The sequence below is a fragment of the Tupaia chinensis genome, unplaced genomic scaffold (assembly GCF_000334495.1).
Source record: "Tupaia chinensis unplaced genomic scaffold, TupChi_1.0 Scaffold000617_2, whole genome shotgun sequence".
NCBI lineage: Eukaryota > Metazoa > Chordata > Mammalia > Scandentia > Tupaiidae > Tupaia > Tupaia belangeri.
In genome coordinates, this window is record NW_006160137.1 from 2276394 (window position 1) to 2304148 (window position 27755).

At 46.1% G+C, this 27755-nt stretch overlaps 1 protein-coding gene and 1 long non-coding RNA gene across 2 annotated transcripts in view; one reads left to right on the plus strand and one right to left on the minus strand.

The window, feature by feature from the left end:
- The window catches only part of LOC102491927 (uncharacterized), a 25550-nt gene extending 9380 nt beyond the window's left edge, over positions 1-16170 (plus strand). The window contains exons 2-3 of the long non-coding RNA XR_336066.3: positions 14835-14888; positions 16032-16170. This is a non-coding gene — a long non-coding RNA (uncharacterized LOC102491927). The remainder of the gene's footprint in view (positions 1-14834; positions 14889-16031) is intronic.
- A 3948-nt stretch (positions 16171-20118) lies between these two features.
- Positions 20119-27755, minus strand: part of LOC102492216 (spermine synthase) — an 8350-nt gene continuing 713 nt past the window's right edge. The window contains exon 2 of the mRNA XM_006158962.3: positions 20119-21558. Coding sequence (XP_006159024.1) covers positions 20284-21381 — 1098 coding nt within the window. The 5' untranslated portion in view covers positions 21382-21558 and the 3' untranslated portion in view covers positions 20119-20283. The remainder of the gene's footprint in view (positions 21559-27755) is intronic.

Here is a 27755-nt window from a genome sequence, read left to right on the forward strand (position 1 = left end):
GCACGTGTGTGTGTGTGCCCAAGATCCCGAGAGGAGAGTAGAGGAGAAGGGATTGCGGCGTGGCCATCCCCCCTTGGGGGTGATTTCTCGCTTTCTGTCTCTCTCTCTCTCTTTCTGGTGAGCGCACGTGCCCTATAGCAAAAAACTCTCAAAGAAAAGAAAAAGAAAAAGAAAAAAAGAAATTGAGGACTCAAGGAGAGACAGGAGTGGAACAGATGGAGACGAGGAGGTAGGGGCGAGGAGCCTTCAGGAAGAAACGTAGCATATGCAAAGGCCCTGTGGTGGGACGGTGGGACAGTGGCACATGTGAAATGCTGACAGGCAGAGAGTGAGAAGAGCCAAGGCACACTGGGAGACAGACTGGAGCGGAGGGAAGCGGACCGCGGCTAGGCTTACAAGTCACAGGAAGAACTGCATCCATCCCCCGAGCTCAGCATTCATCCTGCCCTTCAGTGTGCCCACAGGAGCTGGAGATCCACACAATGCATTTCCCAGCCATCCTTGCAGCTGGGGTCCTGGATACATTCTACAAGAGGATGAGAAAGTTTATTTATGTATTCATTTATTTGTAATTTGACCAGAGAGAGACACACCCAGAAAGAGAGAGAGAGAGAGAAAGTGAGAAAGCAAGACACCAGGTCTAGGACTTGAACCGTGGTTAGGCACATGAGAGTCTAGTGCCTCAAACATATGCCACCTGCTGGCCCTGTTTTTTAATTTTTATTTTTTTTTAATGTTTTCTAGAGGGCACTTGTGCTCACCGGAGAGGGAGAGAGAGTGAGAGAGAGAGGAAGGGAAAGTGAGAAATCAAGCGATTGTCTTAGATAACCTTGTGCAATGATCAAATGCTATTGTTATACTGTTATCTAGCACACAGTACCTACGGTTTCGCGAATTGCTCAGTCATGCCCTTTACGATAATGTCTTCTGTCCCCACTCAAGATTCAACCCATGACCACACACTTTAGCCTCCTTTAATCTGCAGTCGTTCCTCAGTTTCTTTCTATTTTAAATCTTTTAAGACCTTAACACTTTTTTCTTTTTGAGAGATTTTTGTTATAGGGCACATGGACTCACCAGAGAGACTGAGACGGAAAGCGAGGAATCACCCTCCAGGGGGGATGGCCACACCACGATTCCTTCTCCTCCATTCTCCTCTAGGGATTTTGGGCACACATGCAACCGCACCTGGTATGAGTTTCAAGCTTCCAGGTCCTTTAAGACCTTAACACTTTTTTCTTTTTGAGAGATTTTTGTTATAGGGCACATGGACTCACCAGAGAGACTGAGACGGAAAGCGAGGAATCACCCTCCAGGGGGGATGGCCACACCACGATTCCTTCTCCTCCATTCTCCTCTAGGGATTTTGGGCACACATGCAACCGCACCTGGTATGAGTTTCAAGCTTCCAGGTCCAGGACTCATCACCGCACCTGATATGAGTTTCAAGCTTCCAGGTCCGGGACTCGACTGGACGCAGCAGTTGGCTGTGTGAGAGTCCAGAGCCTTCTAGACACAGCAGTTGGCTGTGTGAGAGTCCAGAGCCTTAACCACTATACCACCTGCTGGCTCAAGACCTTAACAACTTTTTAAAAGTCAGGTTCAGGGCCAGATAGGTGGCGTGATAGTTAAGGGCACTGGACTCCCACAGGGCCGACCACAGTCTGAATCCCAGACCTGGCAGGTTGCTTTCTTACTCTCTCTCTCTCTCTGTGTGTCCCTTTCTGGTCAAATTAAAATAAATAAAAAATATAAACTCATTGTTTTGTTCTCTATCAAGCAAAAGACAATCTTAATCCACCCTTGGCCTTAATTTCCCCATACTCAAGTCCATATAGGTTATCAGAGTCATATACAGGGGAACTTCAGAAAGTTCATGGGAAGATGGAATTACAGCATGAGTTTGAGTACGAAAAAAAAATTTTTTTCTTTTTTTTGGAGAGATTTTCGCTATAGGGCACGTGCGCTCGCCAGACAGACAGAGAAAGACATAGAGACAGAAAGCAAGAAATCACCCCCCCAGGGGGATGGTCACACCGCAATCCCTTCTCCTCCATTCTCCTCTTGGCATCTTGGGCACGCACGCACACGCGCCCGGCATGAGTTTTAAGCAACCAGGTCCAGGACGCGAACCGCGGTCGACTACGTGGGAGTCCAGTGACATAGCCATTATGCTAACTGCTGGTTCCCCGAAAAAAAAAATTTGATCATGCATAGCTTTTTCATCACATTCATTTTATGTGAACTTTCTGGAGTCCCCTCTTGTATAAGAGGCCATCTTCTGTCTCCTGGAGAGATATTTGCCGAGGCAGCACACACTGGGTGTAGAGGAAAAATAAGTAGTGCTTATTCCAGGTGTGAATATGGATATTAGCTCAAGGCCTTCTGGGTAGAAAAACAGGAAGCGATTTTAGCTAACGTGAACAGAGATGGAGAAACATTGGAAAGCTACAACTGGAAGAGTTAAACGCCCAGGCCCTGGGTAGAGCAGGACCAGGCATTCGCAGGTCTTCCCCGCGGGGCAATGATGCCATGACGGTGACTCAGCCCCAGCAAGTCCCGACTGCTGAGTTCTGTAGTCAGAGCTAAACTTGCTGGGGAGAGAAGCTGACCGGCTGGGTTGGATGAGGTATTTATCCCGCCCGGGCCAACCAGGTGTGGGCAGGATGGCAGGCCCATGTGGCTTGGCTCTGGGCTGTGTTTATACATCTGAGTCTTCCCTGAAACTGGGAAGTTTCAAGAATGGAGCAACCACTCCAGTAAGTTTATGTATTGTACGACCCTAATGCTTTACTAGGCTCAAGGTTGAAAATAAAAATAATTGAGAGGCTGGCAGGTGGTGTGGTTAAGATGCTGGACTCCCACGTGGCCGACTGGAGTTCAAGTCCTAGACCGGGCAGCTTGCTTTCCATTTCTCTCTCTTCCTCACTCTGGTCAAATTTTTTAAAAAAAATTATGATAAATAAAATAATTCTTTTAAAAAAAATACTTGAAAACTGTGAGGGCACAGGCAGTGACTATTCAGAACAAATGATCAAGCTAGCTGGATTCAGGGGCAAGTCACCAAAGGCGTTAGTTCCCTTCACTATAAGAGAACTATAAGGGATGGAGGTGGATCATCTTCTGTCCATAATTTCATAACACTGCAAATTGTTTTTTTTTGAAAAGTTTTTTTTTGGCTACAGGGTGAGTGCGCTCGCCAGAAAGACAGAGAGACAGAGAGACAGAAACCGAGAAATCACCTCCCAGGGGGCATGGCCACGCCGCAATCCCTTCTCCTCCATTCTCCTCTTGGGATCTTGGGCACGCACGCACGCACACGTGCCCAGCATGAATTTAAGCCACTGGGTCTAGGACTTGAACTGCGGTCGGCTCCATGGAATTCCAATGACATAGCCATTACGCTAACTGCTGGTCCCTGCAAATTGTTTTTAACCACCTCGCCACCTGCCAGCCCCTGCTTATACTTTTTTATTTGAAAGAATTATTTTATTTAACTTTACTCATAATTTCACCAGAGAAGGACAGAGTGTGAGAAAGAGTCGGGGAGGGAGTGAGAAAGCAAGTTGCCAGGTCCAGGACTCGAACCACGGTTGACCAAGTGGAAGTCCAGTGCCCTTAACCACCATGCCACCTGCTGGCCCCTCTGCTTATATATATTTTTTTAAATCATCAAAGATTAATTTGTTATCATGCCAGGACATTTTGAGTCAGAAATCCATCACTTAAACTATTTTATAATATCAAAACGAAAGCATCCGTAGAGAGACAGTTGCCTGGTAACGGAACAGAAGCTTGTCTTTAGTGTCCCCTGGAATCCTACGCATCTATTTTGGTTTCTCTGTTGAACTCATTTCATCCCCTACAATTTGAAAATCGAACAATTTTTAGAGAAAAATTCTTCTCAGAAGAGACTATTCCTCCAGAAGATATTTTTATTAGGAAGTGCAGCTCTTTTCATACAGGTGAATTGCTCTATTTCCGGGGCTGTTGCATGAAGATAGAAGAGACGAAAATAATGCCAACTGAGAGGAGATTTCCCACAGAAATGTATGTTGGGAGGCTCAAAGTCAGACCTGGCTTTCTAAAAGAAGAAACTGGTTCAGTATCTCACATCAAACCAAAGTATCATTTACCCTGGTAGGAAAAGCCTTGTAAACCCCTTTCTTCTTTAAACTAAGGCAAACTGTTCATTAGGGTCTTCCTTTCCAATATGAGAAGTCTCAGTCTGGGCCAGCAGGTGGCGTAGTGGTTAAGGTGCTGGACACTCTCACATGGACAACCACGGTTCAAGTCCTGGATTTGGTGGCTTGCTTTTGCACTTGTCTTCTCTCTCTCTCTCCCTGAACAAATTAAAATAACTAAATGAATAAATAAAATTAAATAAACAATTTTTTAAAAAGGACTGAAATCGGCAGGTGGGGTGGTGGTTAAAGGCGCTGGAATCCCACATTCCTGAACCTGGCGGCTTCTTTTTTGTTTTTTGTTTTTGGAGAGGTTTTTGCTATAGGGCCCGTGCACTCGCCAGAAAGACAGAGAGACAGAGGGACAGAAAGCGAGAAATCACCCCCCAGGGGGGATGGCCACGCCACAATCCCTTCTCCATTCTCCTCTCTAGGATCTTGGGCATATATGCATACGTGCCCGGTGTGAATTTAAGCCACTGGGTCCGGGACTCGAACTGCGGTCGACTACATGGGAGTCCAGCAACATAGCCATTATGCCAACTGCTGGTCCCACCGGCAGCTTCTTTCTCACTTTCTCTCTCTCTCTCTCTCTCTCTCTCTCTCTCACTCACTCTCACTCTGTCCCTCTCTGGTCAAATTAAAATAAGCAAACAAATAAACAAACAAATAAAAATAAGAAAAGAAAGCAAGTCACTACGTCCAGGACTCAAACCACGGTCAGCCATGTGGGAGTCCAGCACCGTCAACCACCACACCACATGCTGGCCCCATAAAATAATTCTTTAAATAAAACAAAGATTTTTTTTGGTTATTGGCCAGATACAAAAGGAAATTTACTAAAGGATTTGGAGCTCTCACAAAAGGCTAACCAAATAATTTGGAAATGGGCAGGAACCAAGGCCTTAGAAGTTAAGAGAAAGATCTCGGAAAGATCTAGAAGGTGCTCATGCTGAGATAAATGACCTGGCGACTTACTTTCTCACATTCCCCCCCTCTCTCTTTCTCTCTCTTTCACTCGGTCCCTCTCTGATCAAATGAAAATAAATAAACAAATAAAACAAATAAAGTTAAATAAAATAACTCTTTAAAAAAAAATGGGTTCCCAGAAGCAGAAACGGATGTAGGCACTCTTTATTAAAGATATCTTGGGAGGGTCACCCACATGGCCAGCCATGGTTTGAATCTTGACCTCAGCAGCTTGAAAAACATGGTGGCACATGTGCGTGCATGCCTGAAATCCCAACGGAATGGAGAAATAGTGAGGAGATCGTGCATGACCATGCCCAGTGTGTGAGGGGGTACTTTCTCCCTTCTCTCTGTCTCTGTCTCTCTCTGATGAGTGTACACACCCTCTGGCCATTTAAAAACGTCTACGTGAAGTTGTTTCAGGAGAAATCTGTAAGTAAATGTGAGGTTTCAGCTGAAGTCTAATTTCAGCCTGATCCCACGGACAGTTCTAGAGTGGAAATATAACCTCCCAAGCTTTTATGGGCCTTGAGGGATTCTCCACAGAAGCATGTAAGTCCAAGCCAGCGCCAGTCAAAACTTCACAATAGCTGGGGACGGAAACACCAGGGAGGGGGATCAGGGCAGGACAACAGCAGTATAGCCCTAGTAGACACTGCTGTTGTAGTTCCCCTCGGGCAGCAGGTAGTCAATGACTGGTACAGTTGTGGGGAGAGTACAAAAGCTGAGCCCCCTTGCCTCAAAGGGGACAACTCTGTGCCTTAGGTAGCTGCTTCTCTTCTAGTGCTCCAGACTCAAGAACATTCTCTACTTCTGCCAAGCCAACCCACCTGGGTTATTGCTTCCTTGTACAGCTTCTGTTATAACACTGACATCTCCTTCCAGTCCGCTGGCCATCTGACTGTCTGGGTCTGGTGGTCATAGTGACTTACCACATGGCCGACCACGGTTCGAGTCCTGGATCTGGCGGCTTGCTTTCTTACTTTCCCTTTCTCTCTCTCTCTCTCTGTTTCTGTCTGGTCCAATTGAAAAATAATAATAACAAATGGAATTAAATAAATAAATCATTCTTTTTTAAAAAAGGATGTTTAGAAAATATTTTATTTAGGGTCAGTTCCGTGGTCTGGTGGTTAAGGCAGTAGGATCCCATATGAACAATTGTGTGGTGTAAGTCCCAGACAGACCCAGCAGCTTGGGAAATAGGCTTGGCATGTGTGCGTCCTTGTTCAAAATCTGGAAGGGAGGGAGAGATGGCCGAGAAGGGATTGCAGATTTCCCATGGAGGGTGCTTTGTCCTCTCATTTCTCTCTGTCTCTCTCTGGCAGTAAACAACACACAAATAAAATAAAATTGGAGTGGCCATTGATGGAAGTAGTGGGAGGAGATCGGAGAGCGAAGGACGTATATACTAATATATACATACATAAGTTGGGAAAGTCCTGACTCGTTTTTCGATGTTTTTCTATGTGCAAATGTGTTATGATTTTCCCGATGACCACATGGCCAACTATGGTTCGAGTCCTGGACCTGGCGACTTGTTTTCTCATGCTCCCTCTCTCTCTCTCTTTCTCCGACAAACTCATATGAAAAAATAAATAAATAACTCTTTAAAAAAATGTATATGTAGGTGATAAAAATAAAATGTTGCAGCCTACCCGTGGTGGCACACGCTGGTCAAAGCTGCTTCACTCCTATGCAGGGTGAGGCCACGTGGAAGCCTCTGCTGAATTACCAGCTCATCCTAAAAAGCAGGGCACGGTGGACCACACCTATAGTCTAGCAAGTCGGGAGGCTGGGGCAGGAGGTTTGCAACAGAGTAGGACCTTGCCCCCAAAATAAATACATAAAATGAAAGAGTCATAAAAGAGAACATGAATGATTCTGTGTTCTTTCACTAAGTCACAAGGTCCAGAGAGAGACACTGTACTCTCATCAGAGATTAAAGAAGTACTTACTCTGATCTTTCGGGTTTAATCTCACCTAAACCAGATTCTCTGATGTCTTACCCAGGGACGAGCATGGCAGTCGTCTGGGTTGAATCATACTCGTTTCTTTTCCAAAATCACCGCAGGCCGCCTCCTCCCTAATAGTCCTGGGTGGAGAACAGGCTTACCTGGTTGTAATGATTTAGGATTCAGAAAAGATGGACAACTCTATGGTGAAGCTGGGTGAACACTGAAAGAGCACTGGAGTCCCTGGGTCTGCAGGGGTTGTTTCCCTCCCCAAACAAAACAAAACGAAACGAAACGAAACGCAGGGAGAGGGGAGTTCCTGTCATTCTGCTGGCCTGTGTCCACGTTCCTTATCTTCCGAGCATGCCTTTTCCCCATCTCCCACCCGCTGTAACCTCCTCCACGAAGCCCCACTTGTCTTTGCCTCCCCTGAGCATAAGAGCCGAACAAAACTTAGGACTAAATTCTCTCTCACTCACTCTTTTTATTAAAAAGGTGTTTGTAATAGGGTGTGTGTGCTCTTCAAAGAGATGAGGGAGACAGAGAGAATGGCCACACTGCAATTCCTCCTCGTCCATTCTCCTCCTGGAATTTTGGGCATGCATGCACACGTACTGGCATGATTTTCAAGCCGCCAGGTCCAGGGCTCGAATCGTGGTCGGCCATGTGGGAGTCCACCACTGTTACCACTACCCCTGCTGGCCCCCTTACGACTAATTCTTTTTTTTTTTCCTATTTAAGAATTATTTATTTAATTTTACTTGTTATTATTATTTCTTTTTAAATTTGACTAGAGAGAGAAAGAAAGAGAAAGCAAGCCACCAGGTCTGGGATTTGAACCACAGTTGGCCACGTGGGAGTTCAGCACCTTAACCACTGGCACTCAGACCTGTCGCATTACAGCAACAGCCTCAGAACCACACTCTCGGACCTTCCCCTACCTCCTCTGGATCACCTTTGATCCGCTTTCTCTCCCCAAGTGTCAGAAGCAGTTTTATTCTGATACCCATGACCTGCTTAGAGACTGGACCCACCAAAGAGGAACACAGCTACCTTTATCGTCTTCTGCAAGGTCTCATTCATAAAACTCGTATCACTGGGTGGGCGAACGGCCCCCTAGACCTGGCAACTGGCTTCCTCACTCCCCCCAACCCCGTCTCTCTCTGGTCAAATCGAAGATAAGAAACAGATAAATAAATTAAATTAAATAAATAAATTCTTTAAAAACCAACAAACGAAAACTCATAGCACCGGGAGACAGATAAAGGAAAGCCAGCACCCTGGGACAGATCTTTTCCATCGCTCAGGTCCATCCAGGTCCAAAAACAGAATCATTTCCTCACCAGGGTCTGGGTCGTGGACCTGTTATTTCCCTCAGATCTCCTGTATTCCAAAATGGCCTACCTCCTGCTTCCCCTGACTCCTAGGCAGAAGGTCTGAGAGGCTCAACCATCTGGCCCTCCTTTGAGTACACACTTTGCTAGAAACAATGATAGGTTAAGTAAAACTGGGGTGTCTTTTGTCGCTTGTCGGTCATTTGCAGCCAACCTCCTTCATCACTGCACGCGTCAGTTGTCATGTCGATAGAACATTATCACACTGAATGGAGAAAAGCCACTGACGCACGGGAAAGGGTTAACTTGGGCCAACTGAAGCCATAGGTCATGCTCCCTGTGTGGTAAGAGGCCTCGTCTAAATATTGGTCCTAGCTGTCCCTCAGCACAGGTGAGCGCTTGTCGAAGGCAGTCCCTTTGTGTAAGTTTCAATTTCCCAGCGTGTGATTAATCGTGACAATTGGGGTTCTCCATGGAAACAGTGGAGCAAGATGCTACCCCTTCCCAAAAGCATAAAAATAATGCTCTCCTTTTATTTGTTGCCTGGCAATAATACTCTTTGTTTTTACCCACAGGGAAATTTCAGGGATAGTTGCTGATCGGTGTAACTTTGGCAGAAGAAGGGAAAGGGGAAAATAATTCTTTCAACATTCAAGTATTGATAAGGCAGTTGAATCCTTTTCTGTTTTTTAAAGACCCAGGTCAGGTCTTCATAACCCTCAAGAGCATAATGTATATGAAATATACAAGCAGAGGGGTTGACAGGTGGCGTGGTGGTTAAGGGCACTGGACTCCTACAAGGCCAACCATGGTTCGAATCCTGGACCTGGTGGCTTGCTTTCTCAGTTTTTCTATCTCTGGTCAAATTAAAATAAATAAGTAAATACAACTAAATAAAATAATTCTTAAAAAAAAGAAAAAGAGAAATATACAGGCAGAGTGACTACAGTCACAAAGGAACCTTCATCAGAGGTCTTTGGAGACACACTATTAATAGATGAAGCTGTTTCAATTCTCAAGAGGAAAAGGTTAGGACCAGCAGACAGCATAATGGTTATGTCACTGGACACCCATGTAGTCAACCACGGTTCAAGTCCCAGACCAGGCAGCTTAAAGCTCACACCAGGTACATGTGAGTGAGTGCGTGCACAAGATCTTGAGAGAAGAATGGAGGAGAAGGGACTGCAGCATGGCCCTTCCCCTTAGTGAGTGATTTCTCACTTTTTGTCTCTCTGTCTCTCTCTGTCTCTCCAGTGAGTGCACGCGCCCTATAACAAAAATCTCTCAAAGAAAAAAAAAATAAAAAGATTAAAGGGTTCAGGTCTAGCTGCAATCACACAAGCTGGAAACTGCTGCTTAGTAGGCTGAGGCCACAAGGAGGCCTTGGTTTGATTCCTGGCTCCCTCTAGGAAAAAGAAAAGGGAAAAGAAAATGACGGGGGCGGTGGTGCACACCTGTAGCCTCACCTACTTGAGGGACTGAGCGAGAGGATCAAAGCCAGAGGCTATCTTAAAAAAAATCACCCCCCCACACGTGTACACACACATAAAGGCAAGTGTTCAAATTGTATTTTAAAATAATTATTTATTTCCATTTGTTATTATAATTAGTATTATTCTTTTCTTTTCTTTTCGGAGAGGTTTTTTGCCATAGGGCGCGTGCGCTCGCCAGACAGACAGAGAGAGACATAGAGACAGAAAGCGAGAAATCACCCCCCAGGGGGGATGGCCACGCCGCAATCCTTTTCCATCCTCGTCTCAGGATCTTGGGCACGCACGCACACGTGCCCGGCGTGAGTTTAAGCCACTGAGTCCGGGAAGCGAACTGCAGTCAACTAACTACATGGGAGTCCAGCGACATAGCCATTACGCTAACTGCTGGTCCCAGTACTATTATTTTAATCTGACCAGAAGGGAAAGCAAGAAAGCAAGCCACCAGGTCCAGGATTGAAACAGCACTTGGCCACGTGGGAATCCAGTGCCCTTAACCACCACACCACCTGTTGGCCCCTGAAGTCACATTTCTAAGACTCATCGGCAGGTTTCGTTTTAAATTTAATTTTGTCTTCCAATCCAGTTGGTCCCTACAGTAGGAATTTTTTTTTTTTCTTTTGCTATGGGGGCATGTGTGTTCACCAAAGAGAGACGGGGGTGGAGAGAGTGAGAAAGCACCCCCATGGGGAAGACCACACACCACAACTCCACCATCCTCTGGGGATTTATGGACACGTAGGCCCAGTGTGATTTTCAAGCCACAGGTCTGAGACTTGAACCACGCAGTTGTTTATGTGGGATCCAGCCGCCTTAACCACTATGCCACCAGCTGGCCCGTAGGTAATACTTTCGTCTCGAAGTTCCTTCTTCCTTCCCATCCCTGCCATGGTTTACCACGGGGAGAGTATGCTTCTCCTTACTCACTTGCGCTTGGTCTAGAGTGTGGCTGTCATGTAAGCCATGTCTGGCCGGAGACTACGTGAATTCGTGAAATTAGGCATGACTTCCTGCAATTTCGCCATTTGCCACGCGGAGAGAATGTTCCTGTAGCCATTGGCTTTTCAGCCCAGGACCTGGAAGGAGTGACGGGTAAGGCAGATACAAATCTAAGCCCAGGCATGCTAGGCCAACCCACGTGCAGCACACAGACCAGTCCGTGAAAAGCCAATTGTCCTTATAAATCTCTGGGATTTGGGGGCGGTGTGCTATGTAACATGACTGCAGCAAACCCCGACTACTACCACGATTGAGAGACGAATCGTTTCCATCCGTGCCTACCACAACAATCATACAGACTTTAGCAGGTGCACAGTGACTTTCAACGGGGTGGTCCCATCTTTCCAGTTATCTATCGGTTAGAACAAAGTTGTTTTTTTGTTTTTTTTTAAAGTTCCAGTCTTTTTTATTTTATTTTATTTACTCATTCATTTATTTTAATTTGACCAGAGAGAGATATAAAGAAGGAGGAAGAGAGAGAGAGAGAAAGCTCGCCACCAGATCTGGGAAGTGAACTCTGGTCAGCCATGTGGGAGTGTCCAGCACCTTAACCACCATGCTACCTGCTGGTCCCCGAGCAAAGTTTGTTTTAGAAACAAACTGGATTGTCTTCAGGATGTTGAGGATGTTTTTTCTTTTTTTAAAGTTTAAGTTTCATGAGAGAAGAGAGACTGACAGACAAGCATCTTTGACAGAATCCCACACTGCAATCATTCCACTCCCAGCTTCCTCAGTTGGCTACTATCATGGGGATCTGTACTTGGCACGTACAGGCCAACAGGGGAACCGAACCTGTGATCCTCCATAGGTATCCAGCTTCCCTTGAGCACCGTGGTACCACTGTCATCAAATTGGTCCCTGTGGGTGATTTTTTAAAAAGTCCTTCTATTTTAAAAAAAATCTTTTTTTTAAAGAATTATTTTAGGTGTAATAAAATAATAAAATAAAATAATTTTTTAAAGAATTATTACCAGTAGGTGGTGTGGTGGTTGGGGTGCTGGACACTCCCACATGTCTGACCACAGGTCGAGTCTTGGACGTGGTGGCTTGCTTTTTCACTTTCCCCCTCTCTCTCTCTCTGTTCAAAATGAAAAATAATAATAATAATGAATGAATGAGTAAATAAGATAAAAAAGAATTATTTTATTTAACTTCTATTTATTTTCATTTGACCAGAGAGAGACAGAGTAAGAGAGCAAGAGAGAGAGAGAGAAAGAAAGTGAGAAAGCAAGCCACCAGGTTCAGGACTTGAACCACTGTTGGCTATGTGGGAGTCCAGCACCCCTAACCACCATGCCACCTGTCAACCTCATGTCTCTGTGGGGGATTTTATTTAAATGTGATTTCTTTTTTTTTTGGCGTGGGGGGGGAGAGGTTTTTGCTATAGGGCGTGTACGCTCGCCAGAGAGACAGAGAGATAGAAAGTGAGAAATCACCCCCCAGGGAGGATGGCTACACCACAACCCCTTCTCCATTCTCCTCTCAGGATCTTGGGCACGCACGCACACGCGCCCGGTGTGAGTTTAAGCCACCAGGTCCGGGACGCGAACCACGGTCGACTATGTGGGAGTCCAGCAAGATAGCCATTACGCTAACTGCTGGTCCCTGTGGGTGATTTTAAAGGTGAACAAAAAAATTAGGTCTATATTAATAAAGTAGGAAATAATGTTCTAAAAATAATATTAGTGGAAAGATCAAGTTACAGAACAACTTGCGTGCTCTCATTCTGGAAAATGCCACACATGCACCTCTGGCAGCTGCAGAATTTCTCTATAGGGGGGCTGGATGGGTGGGCAACAGATCTTATGGGAAGGGAGTTGGGGTGGGCAAAGTCTTGGCATTTTATTTGCACAGCATTGTACTATAGTTGAAAAGTTTCTCATTTGGTCAGATCAGATAAATGACTAGGGGGAAACTGAGAAAGAGCCCATGGAAACTCTAAAACCCCACACTCCTAGGTATTCTTTGGCCCAAATAGGACTAGACTAAGTGTATTTATAAATACAGACAATGTATACTGAGATATTAATGGAGATATAAATGAAAGAATTTTAGGAAATTTTTTAAAGAATAATTTTATTTATTTTTATTTATTTGGTTTTTATTTTAATTTGACGAGAGAGAGAGAAAGAGAGCGAGCACGCGAGCAACCCACCTGGTCCAGGACTAAAACTATCATTGGCCACGTGGGAGTCCAGTGCCCTTAACCATCACGCCACCTACCGGCCCCTTAGGGAATCTTTTACCATGCTCTTTGTACTTTTCCGAAATGCTTGACTCTGCACTGAACTTGTATTCTTTCCTCCCAAATCAATTAAGTTCTTTTCCACAAAGAAAAGAAGTCCTATTACCGTCCCTTTTCTCCATCTCCCATTTTAACCACCTAAATGGTGCCTCAAAGTCCCCAAATGTCGGGGCTCCCCATATGTCTTACCCAGTATTTTTTAGTTACCGCCCTTTTCTGAAAGTCGCATGTGAAAAGAAATTACACGAGCACGGCCGCCCTTTTCTGAAAGCAGTCGCATGTGAAAAGAAATTACACGAGCACGGAACAAAGCCCTGGTCTGAGGTTTACAGTTGCAGTGTCAGCTGCTGCTTTCTCTGCAGGACCTCAGCCTGCTACCTACAAGGGAAGGCTGGGACTCCTTGCGGGTTCCAAACCCAGGTGCCTACGGGAGCCAGAGGAGCGCAGGGCGAAGCAGGCGGCTGGGAGCGGCGCTGCGGGACACGGCGGGGACTCTGCGCTGCAGGAGGCAGCGCTTCCGGTCTAGGGTGGCCAGCTCTTGCGATTTCGGCAGAATCTGGAAATGAAGTTTTACGTGAAATCCCATGACCTTTACATTTTGGCAAATGAAATTTTAAAAGAATTCGTGAGTCCCTTGCGGACCAAACGAACCTCCTTGTCCTGAATCGGTTTGTGAGTGGGTGAGCTACGCTCGTCCTGCAGCCCACCCAGGCGCCACCTAGTGATCCCAAGAAGACATTGCAAGTGTGTGTGTATGTGTGTGTGTGTGTGTGTGTGATGTGTTTGTGTAGACTGTGTGTTTTTTTGTTTTGTTTTGTTTTTTAGAGATGTGTTTGTGTGTTTTGTTTTTTGAGAGACTTTTGCCATAGGGCTCATACATTTGCGAGAGGGTCAGAAAGAGAGAAAACAAAACCACCACCTCCCAAGCAGGATGGATGGCCATGCCTCAATCCAGGCTCCTCCACGCTCCTCTCGGGATTTGGGGGCACACACGTGCACCCAGTGTGAGTTTCAGGTTTTTTTACTATTTTTTTAAAAATTACTTTATTTAACTGTATTTATTTATTTTAATTTGACAGAGCAAGAGAGAGGGAAAGTGAGAAAGCAAGCAGCTAGGTCTGGGACTTGAACTGTGGACACCCATGTGGGAGTCAGCGTCCTTAACCACCATGCCACCTGCTGGTCCCCAAGGGCGTCAGCGTCCTTAACCACCACACCGCCTGTCGGCTCCGTGTGAGTTTTGAGCTGCTGGGTCTGGGACTCGAGCCATGGTTGACTACATGGGAGTTCAGCGACCTAAGCATTATACCATCTGCTGGTCCTTTATTTTGTGTTTTAGTTAAACACATCAATTAAGAGATCATTTATTCATACGCCAAAATTTTCTCTTACTAAAGGGTTTACTAAATGGCCTCTCTGGAGCAATTAAAATATAGTCCAAGGGGCTGGCAGGTGGTGTGGTGGTTGAGGCGCTGGACTCCCACATGGCTGACTATGGTTTGAGTCCCAGACATGGTGGCTTGCTTTCTCACTTTCTCTCTCTCTCTCTCTCTGTGTCTCTTTGGGCAAATTAAAAATAATAATAATAAATAAAATTAAATAAGTATTTTAAAAATATATATGTAATTCGATACAGCAAAACATGATTTATTTCTTCACAGCTAATGGGGAACACAGGATGACACAAAACGAAGAACATATTTACTGCGTTCGAGGTACCAGTCTACATGTTTTAAACTGTCGCTTATTTCATCTTCACTCTAATCCTCCAAACCGAGTATCATTACTGCCCTGTTTTTATCAGATGAGGCAACTGAAGTTCAGAGAGATGAACTTGTACTAAGTTTCACATCTATGTAGTGGTGGAGCTGGGGCCTGAATCCAGGCAGTATTAATCAAGAAAGGATGCTCTTTGGGCCAACGGGTGGCAGGGAGGGTAAGGCACTGCATTTCCACATGGCCAACCACAGTTTGATTGCCAGACCTGACAGTTTGAGACACGCCAGGCACGTGTGCATGCATGCCATAATCCCACTGCACCCCCATGGGGGGCTTCTGTCTCTCTTCTTCCTTTTTGTTTTTCCTGGAGAGGTTTTTTGCTACAGGGCGCGTGCACTCGCCAGAAAGACAGAGAGAGACAGAGAGACAGAAAGCAAGAAATCACACACCCCCAGGGGGGCTGGCCATGCCACAATCCCTTCTCCTCCATTCTCCTCTTGGGATCTTGGGCACCACGCACACATACCTTGCGTGAGTTTAAGCCACTGGGTTTGGGCCTCAAACTGCGGTTGACTACATGGGAGTCCAGCAACATAGCCATTACACCAACTGCTGGTCCGTCTGTCTCTCTTTTTCAATCTCTTTCCCCTTGATTGCATGTGCCCTTGGGCAATAAACAAATTTGTGGAAAATCATTATTTACCTGTAAGTCAATTTACACTCATTATAGTGCTTAGAGTTTCCTTTTTTCTTCCTTCCCTTTTTGCCTTTCTTTTTAAATTGCCAGAGGGTACATGGACTTATTCGAGAGAGTGGGTGTGGGAGGCTGCGCACCAGTGAGTCTGCAAAGGCCATTTTTCATGAGTCTCTTACTATTGCCACCTTCGGCTCAGAGAGCAAACAATTACAAAGGCCACAATTGGCTCCCCTTCAAAAACCTCATCTTCAACACCACACTCTGATTGGCCACTTTACCTAGCAAATCGCTGAGCTTAGAATCCCTCAGATTTGCATATCTGGGCACCTCATGATTGGTCCACAAAGCAACCAATCATAACCTACCTTTTGCTATCCTTCATCCAACCAATCACGGCCCACCAATGTGTATATAAGCACGATCTCTGGCCCATAATCCCCAGACGACCAGGAAGACGACACAGACGACCAGGAAGAAGACGACCCTGAGCTGCGACACCGCGCCGTCTCTGGACCACCCTGAGCTGCGACACCGCGCCGTCTCTGGACCACCCTGAGCTGCGCCACCGCGCCGTCTCTGTGACACTGCGTCGTCTCTGGATGACCCTGAGCTGTGGCAACATTGTGTCGGCTCCGGATGACCCTGAACACTGTGTCGTCTTTGTGCTGCCTACAATAAAGAGACGACCCTGAAGAGACACTGCGTCGTCTCCGTGCTGTGATAGTGCGCCGTTCTTCCCGTCTCTCACTCCTTCCCTCAGGAAACCTGTTCTACTGTCCCGCGGGCCGGGACAAGTGGGAAAATGAGAAACCACTCCCAACTCCCAGGGATGGCCATGACACATCCCTTTTCCATTTCTCCTTTGGGATTTTGGGCACGAACACACATGCATGGTGTGTTTTTCAAGCCACAGGGTTCAGGACTCAAACCATGCAGTTGATCATATGAGATCCGGCCACCTTAACTACCACGCTACTGGCCAACCCACATAGTATACTTCTCTAAAGTTTAATTAAGGCTTTTTCAAAACAATTTTTGAGAGATTTGTGCTATAGGGCTCATGCACTCAGCAGAAAGACAAAGATGGAGAGAGAAAAAGTGAGAAATCGTTTTCCAGGGGGATGGCCACACTGCAATTCATTCTTCTCCATTCTTGGTACACACCTACTCGCACCCAGCATGAATTTCAAGTTGCCGGGTCCAAGACGCGAACCATCGTTGGCCATGTGAGAGTCCAGCGCCCCCATCATTATGCCACCCACTGGCCCCAATTAATGTCCTTTTAATCATTTGAATTTTGCGTCATGTCTCTGAATCACCTATTCAAGAAAATAATTAAATTCTATTTTCTTGTTTAAGTTTTTAAGATTTTTAAAAGAATTATTTTAACTTTATTTTTTTAATTTATTTTTCTTTGGATTTTTTTGCTATAGGGCGTGTGCGCGTGCCAGACAGACAGAGAGACAGAGAGACAGAAAGCGAGAAATCAACCCTCAGAGGGGATGGCCATGCCGCAATCCCTTCTCCCGTGTTCTCCTTTTGAGATCTTGGGCACGCTCCCAAATGCACTCAATGTGAGTTTCAAGCTATCTATCTATGTATATATGCATACATACATATATACACAGATTGTATATGTATATACACATACATATAAATACATCGATCTATATACACATAGATCTATGTGTGTGGATGTATGTGTGTGTGTGTATACATATTGTGCGTATGGCTTATGCGCTCTCCAGAAAAAGACAGAGAGGGAAAGTGAGATCCCTCCGGGGAGATTGCTGTACCCAAATTCCTTCTCCTCCATTATCCTCTTAGGATTCTGGGCATGTACGCATACACGCCTGGCATGATTTTCTTTTCTTTCTTTTTTTCTTTAGAAGATTTCGCCTTAGGGCACATACTCTCACAGAGAGACAGAGACAGTGAGAGGGAAAATGAGAAATCACCCCCCCACGGGGATACGGCCACACCACAATCCCTTCTTCATTCTCCTCCTGGGATCTTGGGCACAAACACACACATGCCCAGTGTGATTTTCAAGCCACCAGGTCTGAGACTCGAACCGCAGTGGGCGGTGTGGGAGTCCAGCTGAGGCTACCATTAGTGTAGCCAGGAATCAGTGCAGTTCAGATACCAAAGGAACCTGATCATTTGCTTCTATAGCATTATTTTTCTGGAAGCATCCACCATTACCAAGTCTATAATAACATAAAATCAAGTGGCTGGGCTTAATAAAGGCACGGAAAACATTATTTTACATCTTCGAAGCTGCACTTGCCCCGCTCTGTGCTTGAGTGGGAAGGAGGGAATCCTGTTCACCTCTTCATTAGGCGATCCTCCCCCACAGACTGATTCAGCCCCACACACAATAGATGTAATTACACAGAACAACCGTGTGTTTATTCCCAGTCTAGACACAGAGCTTCCATTTGAAAACAGAGAAGAGAAAGAAGGTCCCCTGTGGTTTCATAATTCTGTGTCAGACTTTTTCTCACCCTGGATGCTTCTGTTGTGGTCAGGGGATAGAAAAAGAAACTGAAAAGTTTGTGGGAGAAAATGGAATTCAAGTATGAGTTCACGTTGATGCAAGAAATGTTGAAATCCGTGCAGAGTTTTTTTTTTTCTTTTCTTTTTTTTTTGGAGAGGTTTTTCGCTATAGGGCGCGTGCGCTCGCCAGACAGACAGAGAGAGACAGAGAGACAGAAAGAGAGAAATCACCCCCCAGGGGGGATGGTCACGCCGCAATCCCTTCTCCTCCATTCTCCTCTCGGGATCTTGGGCACGCACGCACATGCGCCCGGCGTGAGTTTTAAGCCACCAGGTCCAGGACACGAACCGCGGTCGACTACGTGGGAGTCCAGCGACACAGCCATTACGCTAACTGCTGGTTCCCCAGAGTATTTTTATAATACACATTTTCCATACACTTTTTGAGGATACCTGTATGTTCCGGTATCATGATTTTTAACAACTTTTTTGGGGCTAGTAGGTGGTGTGGTGGTTGGGGCACTGGACTCCGATGTGGCTGATTGTGGTTCAAGTCCCAGTCCTTGTGACTTGTTTCCTCTTTCTCTCATGAGAGCATGCTCCCTACAGGGAATTAAAAAATAATAATGATAATAAATAAATTAAAAAAAAAAAACACACACACACTATGGGGGCCAGCAGGTGGCATGTTTAGGGCACTGGACTCCTACCTGGCTGACCAGTTTCAGTCCTGGACCTGGAGGCTTGCTTTCTCATTTTTTTTTTTGGAGAGGTTTTTGCTATAGGGTGTGTGCACTTGCCAGAAAGACAGACAGAGACAGGAAGCGAGAAATCACCCCCCAGGGGGGATGGCCACACCATAATCCCTTCTCTATTCTCCTCTCGGGATCTTGGGCACGCACGCACATGTGCCTGGTGTGAGTTTAAGCCACCAGGTCCAGGACTTGAACCATGGTTGACTATATGGGAGTCCAGAGACATAGCCATTATGCCAATGCTGGTCCCCTGGGTTTGGATCCCCACCTCTGCAGCAGCTGAGGGCTTATGAAATATAGCTATAATCCCCACAAAGTTAAACGCTAGCAGAGCCACCATATCAGTTACCTGTAGACTTTCAATACAAAACTGTCATATAAAATTGTCTTCAGGCTATATATAAGGTATATATGAAATAAACTTAGTTAGCAGAAATCAGCTCAGTGGTCTTCCCTGCCATGGCTAACATCTGATGTTTTTTCCTCCCCACTCTTTTATAGTTTTAATCAAAACACTGCTATTCATTTAAAAATTTTAACTTTATTCATCGTCATTCTTTTATTCTTTTGAAGTTGACTAGAGAGAGACAGAGAGACAGAGAGACAGAGAGAGAGAGGAGGAAAGTGAGAAAGGAAGCTGCCAGGTCCGGGACCTGAACTGTGGTCGGCCATGTGGGAGTCCAGCCGCCCTAACCACCACACCACCTGCCAGGCCCACTATTAAAAAGATACCCCGTTATTCATTTTTTAAAACCACTTCTTATAAGCACCGCATTTTAACATCTAAGTCAATGTTTTTGGAAAGAAATACCATTAATAATTGCCCTCCAGAACAAAACAATAATGTTTATTCCTCTAAATATCCAAACTGAAGGTCTACTAAAATCTAAAACCAAACAAAAATAATGCCCACAGAGAAATAAAAGAAACAAAAATCACATTCTAGGGGGTCAGTGCTTTCAGCAGTCTTCACTATACTATCGTCCTTCAGCTGTTCAAAAAAAAAAAACCTAGCTCATTAAAATATACATTTTTCTATTTGCTTTTAATTATTTTGGAGAGGTTTTTGCTATAGGGCGTGTGCGCTCGCCAGAAAAACAGAAAGCGAGAAGTCACCCCCCGGGGGGATGGCCACACCGCAATCCCTTTTCCTCCATTCTCCTCTCGGGATCTTGGGCACACATGCACACGTGCCCGGTGTGAGTTTAAGGCCACGGGGTCCGGGACTCGAATTGAGGTCGACTGCATGGAAGTCCAGTGACACAGCCATTACGCCAACTGGTCCCTCCCATTTGCTTTTTAAAATGAAAAATAATAATTATAAAAAGAAAACAGTAAGGAATTTACAATCTAGCCTGACTCATCTGGATGGGGCGTACAGCGTACGCAGACAGTCAGGAAGGACTGCCCACAGCACACATGGCCAGGGGAATTTCACCTTCAAGGGTTAGCTTTCTTCCATACGGTATAAAATACCCATAATTCAAAGTACGAAGGGACACAGACGACCTCCTTGGAGAAGTCTACAGGACAGTACAGGTGCCCGAGCTGCTCTTCATAGAGCGACAGGGCATCGGTCATGTTGACACAGTTCCCCTGCGTGAAATACTTCCCATCCGGTTTCAGTACTTTCATTGAGAGGTCAAGGATCAGCCTGAGAAACTCCCACGTGGAATCTTCTTGCGGACACGTGGAGATGGGAACAGCCGTCAAATCGTTGATCACGTAATCAAACTCCTTCCCTTCCCGGGCGTATCTCTTCAGCACGGGGATGCAGTCTTCAACGAGAACCTGATAGCCGTCTCCCTGCAGGTGATCTAAGACGTCACCGCACGTTTGCCGCATGTGTCTCTTGCAGGCTTGGATCACCATGTGGTCGATCTCTACCATGGTGACCATTTTCGGCTTCAGCTTGACTATCTCATGCAACACGCCGCCATCCCCGCCTCCCAGAATCAGGACCTCCTTGCCGGCGTAATCTTCTTTGCCGCTGCCCATGATGGCCTGGGTATAGGCCAAGTCACTCTCGGCCAAATTGACATCCCCACTCAAAATAAGAATGTTCCCAAACTGCTTCGAGTGTAAGATCTTAATGTTCTGGTACGGAGAGTCCTCATCATACACCACTTTGTCGATGTCGTACTCCACCAGGCGTCCATCGGCGGTGGGCCAGTACCTGTCCACGGCCCCCCCTCGGAGGACAGGTGGTAACCTCTTCACCCGCCCAGCGCCGTCCTGACTCAGTTCTTCCATTCTTCTTTCTACGCTGTTCAAAAGGCTGGCGATTTCTCCCTGGGCCTGCGCATCACTGTCGTAACCCTGAAAGTCCAACAGCACCAATCCGTGGGGGTAGATTCTCAAACTGGCGAAGCTGCCGTTCCTGCTGGTGTAGGTTGCTAAGAAGCCATGGTCCTGCCAGCTGTGCACCGACTCCACCATGCCCTGCTCCTGGAAGATGGACCGGAGGCCTTTCAGAATGGTCTCGCCATCGGTTTTGGCGTCGAGCGTGAAGTTGAGCATGCTGTGTCGTGCTGCCATAATGAGGCGAGAGCCTGGGCCATGCCTTGGGGAGGCAGGCTGGGAGACGAGGGGGCCGTGTGGCCTGTCAGGCTGCTGCCCTTGGGGAGTGTGCTGTGCCGAGGGGAGGTCCACAGTAGGATCTCTTCATTGTTTTTTTTTTTAAAGTCCCATGTGACTTTAAAATTCTCAGATGGCCTAGAAAATAAAAAACATCCAGTTTATGGTTGAACTACCTTTAGATTTTTTTTAAATTATTTTTTAAGCTTCTTTTTTTTAATAATTATTTTTTAACTTCATTCATTTATTTAAATTTGACCAGAGAGGGACGTGGGGTGGGGGGAGTGAGAAAGCAAGCCGCCAGGTCTGGGACTTGAACTGCGATTGGCCATGTGGAAGTCCAGCACCCTTAACTACCACGCCACCTGCCAGCCCTCCTTAGATTTTCTCCAGATTCTAGTGGAAGACCTTTCGACAGGCCATGCCAATTATGTCTACACTGCTAGAAACACTTCACATTTTCTTACTGGGTAAGATGGGCTTATGTGAGCAGTTCAAATAGCACTATTTATACACTAAAATTAAAAAGAAAAAAATGTTAAGAGAGATTTAAAAAAATTATTATTTATTTAATTTTCTTTATTCATTCATTTATTTTCATTTGACCAGAGAGAGATACACAAAGAGAGAGGGCAAGTAAGAAAGCAAGCCACCGGGTCTGGTATTCGAACTGCGGTCAGCCATGTGGGAGTATCCCGCGCCTTACCGACTGCTGGTCCCCAAGAGAGATTTTTGCTAAAGGGTGGGTAGAGACAGAGACAGATAGAAAGCGAGAAATCATTCCCCACCCCCCATATGGTCATGCCACTATCCCTTCTCCTCCCTTCTCCTGTGGAGATTTTTGGGCACACACGTGCACATATCTTGCCTGAGTTTTAAGATGCTAGGTCCGGGACTTGAACTGAGATTTACTATGTGGGAGTCCGGCGACGTAACCATTACACCATCTAAAATTTTAGATTAAAGAAAAAGTTATCCACAGACAAGATCTGACTTGGAGCTACCCCGTAACATGGTGCTTAGGTGGCTGGATCCCACGTGGACAACAGCGTAGTGAGTCCTGAAGACAGCAACTTGAAAAACACATCAGTTGCATGTGCATGCATGCCTAAAATCCTGAGAGAAGAGTGGAGGAGAAGGGATTGCAGTGACTGTTCCCCAGTTGGGAACATTCTTAATTTCCTGCTCTTTGTCTCTCTCTGGTGAGTATACAAGCCCTCTGGCCAACTGAACAAAATCTTGAGGGGACAACAGGCGGTGTGGTGATTAAGGTACTGGTCTCCCATGTGGTGGACCGTGGTTAGAATTCCAGACCCAGGGGACTGGCAGATGGCGTAATGGCTATGTCGCTGGACTTCCATGTAGTCGACTGTGGTTCGAGTCCTGGACCAGGTGGCTTAAACACATGCTGAGCACATGTGTGTGTGTGCCTAAGATCCCGAGAGGAGAACGGAGGAGCAGGGATTGCAGTGTGGCCATCATCCCGGGAATGATTTCTCGCTTTCTGTCTCTCTCTCTGTCTTTCTGGCAAACACATGTACCCTATAGCAAAAACTTCTCCAAAAATAAATAAATAAATAAATAAATAAGTCTTAAAATGCCCACCCTAAATATACTATAGTATGGGACCGGCAGTAGGTGTAATGGCTATGTTGCTGAACTTCCATGTAGCCAACCGTGGATCAAGTCCTGGACCTGGTGGCTTAAGCTCACGCCGGGCGCATGTGCGTACGTGCCCAAGATCCTGAGAGGAGAATGGAGGAGAAGGGATTGCAGCGTGGCCAACCCCCCTGTGGGGGGTGGGGGGTGATTTCTCGCTTTCTGTCTCTCTGGCAAGTGCACACAACCTGTAGCAAAAACCTCTCCAAAAAACAAAACACAAAAAACAAAAACTGTAGTGTAACTTGGGATGTGGTACCACCTAGTGGTCAATGATAGAACTGCGTTTTCAAGCTGGGAGCAAAGCCACTAATACAAACAGGTGTACAAACTGGTGTTGTTCCATATCCAATACATCGGTGATGCAAGTGTACACAGTACTTGGGAGGTTACTAAAGTGCCTGGGGCCACAGAGGGCATTTCTCAGGCCAATTCCAAGGCTTAATGTGTGGTCCTGAAATAGGGGGCGGCAGTGGCTGTAACAACAGATGAAAGGTTTTAAGAGGCATTTTCCAAGAAGGGGAAAAGGGGCCAGTAGGTGGTATGGTGGTTAATTAAAGGATCTGTACTCCCACATGGACGACTGCAGTTCGAGTCCTGGATCTGGTGGCTTGATTTCTCACTCCCTTCACTTCTTGCTCTGCCCTCTCTGGTAAAATTAAAATAAATGAAGTTAAATAATTAAATAATATAATTCTTAAAAAAAAAAAAAAATCTTTTGGATGATCTCAGTCTCTTTTAGGTCCACTGGCCACAGTTTAGAGATAATTTGGACTAAGCTGTTCACCAGAGGACAGGGAGGGGCGTGAGAGAAGACTATTGTGTTGTGGGTCCTTGAATGGTGCCCGGAGCCCTCCTGCACATGAACAAGCTTCAGGTTGGATCAAGGTCACCTTCCTGGCTTAGCACACATCCAGGCTGACACACACACAGAAGGCTGGGCCTAGGAAGGGGCAGCTGAGCTTCTAGAAGGTCTGATGTGACCCTAACTTGCCCAGTCATCACTGTCTGCAATTCACCCCCCACCATCAAGTATGCATACACCTGGTGAGATTTTTTTGGGGTTCTGAAGCTTGCACACCTCTCTAGCCCAAAGAATGTGGCTTGCCAGCTTCCTGTTTTCTTTTTTAAAAAGTTTTTGCCATAGGGCATGTGCACTCACTGGGGGAGAGAGGGGAAGTGAGAACTCACCCTGCGCCGCGATGGCCATGCCACAGTCCTTTCTCCTCCACTAACCTCTTGGATTTGGGGCATGTACACACATACACCTGGCGTGATCTTCAAGCTGCTGGGTCTGAGACATGAACCGTGATCAGCCATGTGGGAATCCAGCGCCTTAACCACCATGCCACCATACCAGCCCCCAGGGAGATTCTTAATTATCACCGACAGTTCAGGGACAATTTAAACAGTTGCTTAACCTCATCCCTTAATTTGCAGTGACACTGCTGTCCTAAATAAGAACGAAGTCTAACAATGCACGACTGGGATTTACACAGGCACAAACCTGCCTAGTAAGCTGGGAGCTCCCAAAGGAAGCTGGACTGGAATGAGAGACAGCAGGTTCTAGAAAGATAAACGACAAGAGAGAAACTCTGAGTCACCCAACAGGTGCTTTTCTTCTTCCACCAGAACTTTTTCTTTTCAAGAATTATTTATTTTAATTTTTTATTTATTCATTTATTTTTCTTTTTTTTTTTTTGAGAGAGAGATTTTTTGCTATAGGGCATGTGCGCTCGCCAGACAGACAGAGAGAGACATAGAGACAGAAAGCGAGAAATCACCCCCCAGGGGGGATGGTCACGTCGCAATCCCTTCTCCTCCATTTGGGCATGCACTCACACATACCTGGTGTGAGTTTAAGCTGCCTCATCTGGGACTCCAACCATGGTTGACTATGTGGAGTCCAGCAACATAACCATTATGCCATCTGCTGGTCCTATGTAACCTCCTTTTATGATTATAAGAGCATGGTTTGAGGTATCTTTTCTTATTGGTGATTAATGTAAATATGATACAGAAAGTAATCTCTCCATGAACTAAACTATTGAGTTGTCAGAAATCATGATGTATTTTTTCTGTTTTTGTTTTTGTTTGTTTTTTTTTTGAGAGGTTTTTGCTGTAGGGCATGTGCACTCGCCAGACAGAGACAGACAGAGAGACAGAAAGTGAAAAATTACCCCCCAGGGGGGATGGCCACGCCGCAATCCCTTCTCCTCCATCCTCCTCTCGGGACCTGGGGCGGGCATTGCCGCACGCGTGCCCGGCGTGAGTTTAAGCCACTGGGTCCGGGACTCGGACCACGGTCCACTACGTGGGAGTCCAGCGATATAGCCATTACGCTAACTGCTGGTCTGGAGGGTACATACCATCTTCAAATAATGATTACCTCTGGGAAGGACCCAAGGGAAATATAGTCGAGGGGGAATATAAGCTGGACTCAGCTGTCCCAGTAAAGATCTGCATACAAAAAGTATCCAGGCAGACTCAGTTGCAGTAGTACACGCTGGCTGATACTGCTTCTTTACACACTAAAGCTGCCTGGAAGGCCTAGGTTCGAGACCCAGCCCATCCTGAAAGCCAGACACAATGCTTGCCTGTAGTCCCAGCCACTGGAAGCAGAGGCCAGAGAATCATGACATAGTGAGATTCCATCTTAAAAAAAGAGGTCACCAGGCCAACCTGTGGTATGCTGGTTTAGGTGGCTGGATCCCACATGGCTAACTGTGTGGTTTGTGGCCTGGACCCAGCAGCCTGGAAAATATGCCAGGCACGTGTGCAAGTACGTCTGGAATCCTGAAGGGAGGACAAAAAGGGAAGATTGGATCATGACCATGCCCCACAGGGGTGCTTCCGCACTCCCCCCTGACAAATTTAAACAAAAAAAAAGATAAAGGACATAAAACCAAACCTGAAAAACATCTTGTAATTAACAAAGCCGGGCTGCCCACAGTGATCCAGCGGTAACACACCGCTTCGCAATGCTGAGGCCGTATGGGAAGATCCCGGGTTTGGGTCCCCAGGTCTCCCCATACATGCTGGGCATCGTGTAACCTGTAATGCTGGCTGGCTGTGGAAGGGGGTGGATTGTGGTGTGAAGACCCTATTGGGAGTGACTTTTCTCTCTCACAAGAAATAAATACACGTTTAAAGAAAAAAAAGCGGATAGAATTTTAGCAACACAATTATGTACCAGATTACAACTAAAGTAGAAAATAAGTATCTGTGAGTCCATATTGCTATAAATATATGACCGAATAAATATTTAGCTAGGGGCCAGCTGGTGGCATGGTGGTTAAGGCAGCTGGATTCCACGTGGCCAACTATTCAGTTTCAGTCCTGGATCTGGTGGCTTAAGACACATACCTGGCGCATGTGAATGCATGCCCAAAATCCCCAAAGGAGGGAGAGATGAGAAGAGATTGCTGCATGTCCATTCCCCATGGAGGGCTCTTTCTCACTCACCCCTCCCTCACACCGCCTTGTCCTTCTAGCGATTAAAAAAAAGGGGGGGTGGAAGAAAAGCTAGACTGCCCAAGGACAAGGCTATTAAAAAGTTCCCCCATCCGAAACATAGCAGAGGCGGCAGGCGGCAGGGACATTTCCCAAACAAGTGTCCTCCACGCCTACGTGCTCCCCAAGCTGTATGTGAAACTGCATTCCTGTGTGACTGGAGCCATTCACAGCGAGGGAGTCAGGAACCGATCTCATGAGGCTCTGAAGGACGGGAACACCCCTACCCTGATTTAGACCTGCAGGTGCTGCCCCTAGTCCTCCACCCAAAACCAGTGTAAGGAGTTGAGTCTTTAAGAACCAAAGAACTGTCTGTCCTCTGGGAAAAAATAAAATGCAAATTATACATTAAAAAAAAAAACACAAAAACTGGTAAAATCCAAATAAACTGTGAAGTTCAGTTCATAGAAATGCACCAATCAGGGACCAGCAGATGGCATAATAGTTATGTCGCTGGGCTCTCATGTAGTCCACCGCGGTTCGAGTTTCGGACCCAGTGACTTAAAATTCATACCCTGCGCCTCTCTCTCTCCAAAATCTTGAGAGGAGAATGGAAGAGACAGGACTGCAGCATACCCATTCCCCCCGGGGCATGATTTCTCCGGGTCTCTGTCTCTCTGGCAAGAGACATGCCCTTGGAACCAGCAGTTGGCATAATGGCTATGTCGCTGGACTCCTATGTAGCCAACTGCAGTTTGAGCCTCGGACCTGGTGGCTTAAAACTCATGGCGGGTGCCTGTCCATGCATGCCCATGATCCAGAGAGAATGGAAGAGAAGGTATTGCGGCTGTGGCCGTCCCCCCTGCGGGGTGATTTCTGGCTTTCTGTCTCTATGTCTCTCTCTGTCTGAGGAGCACACACGCCCAGTAGCAAAAAAAAAAAAAAAAAAAAAAAAAAAAAAAAAAAAAGCCCTGTAGCAAAAATATCTCTCTCAAAAGAAAAAAAAAAAGAAATGCACAAATCAATTCTGTTTCTTAGATACCACCAATGTGCCATAGAATTTTAGTAATTGAGATGTTACCGAGCCAGGAGGTGGCCTGGTGGTTAAGGCGCGGGATCCCACATGGGTCAGTCTCCAACCTGGTGGCTTGAAAAACACGGAGCATGCACACGCATGCCCAAAGTCCCCCCAAAGGAGAAAGAAGGGGTTGTCACCTGGTCTT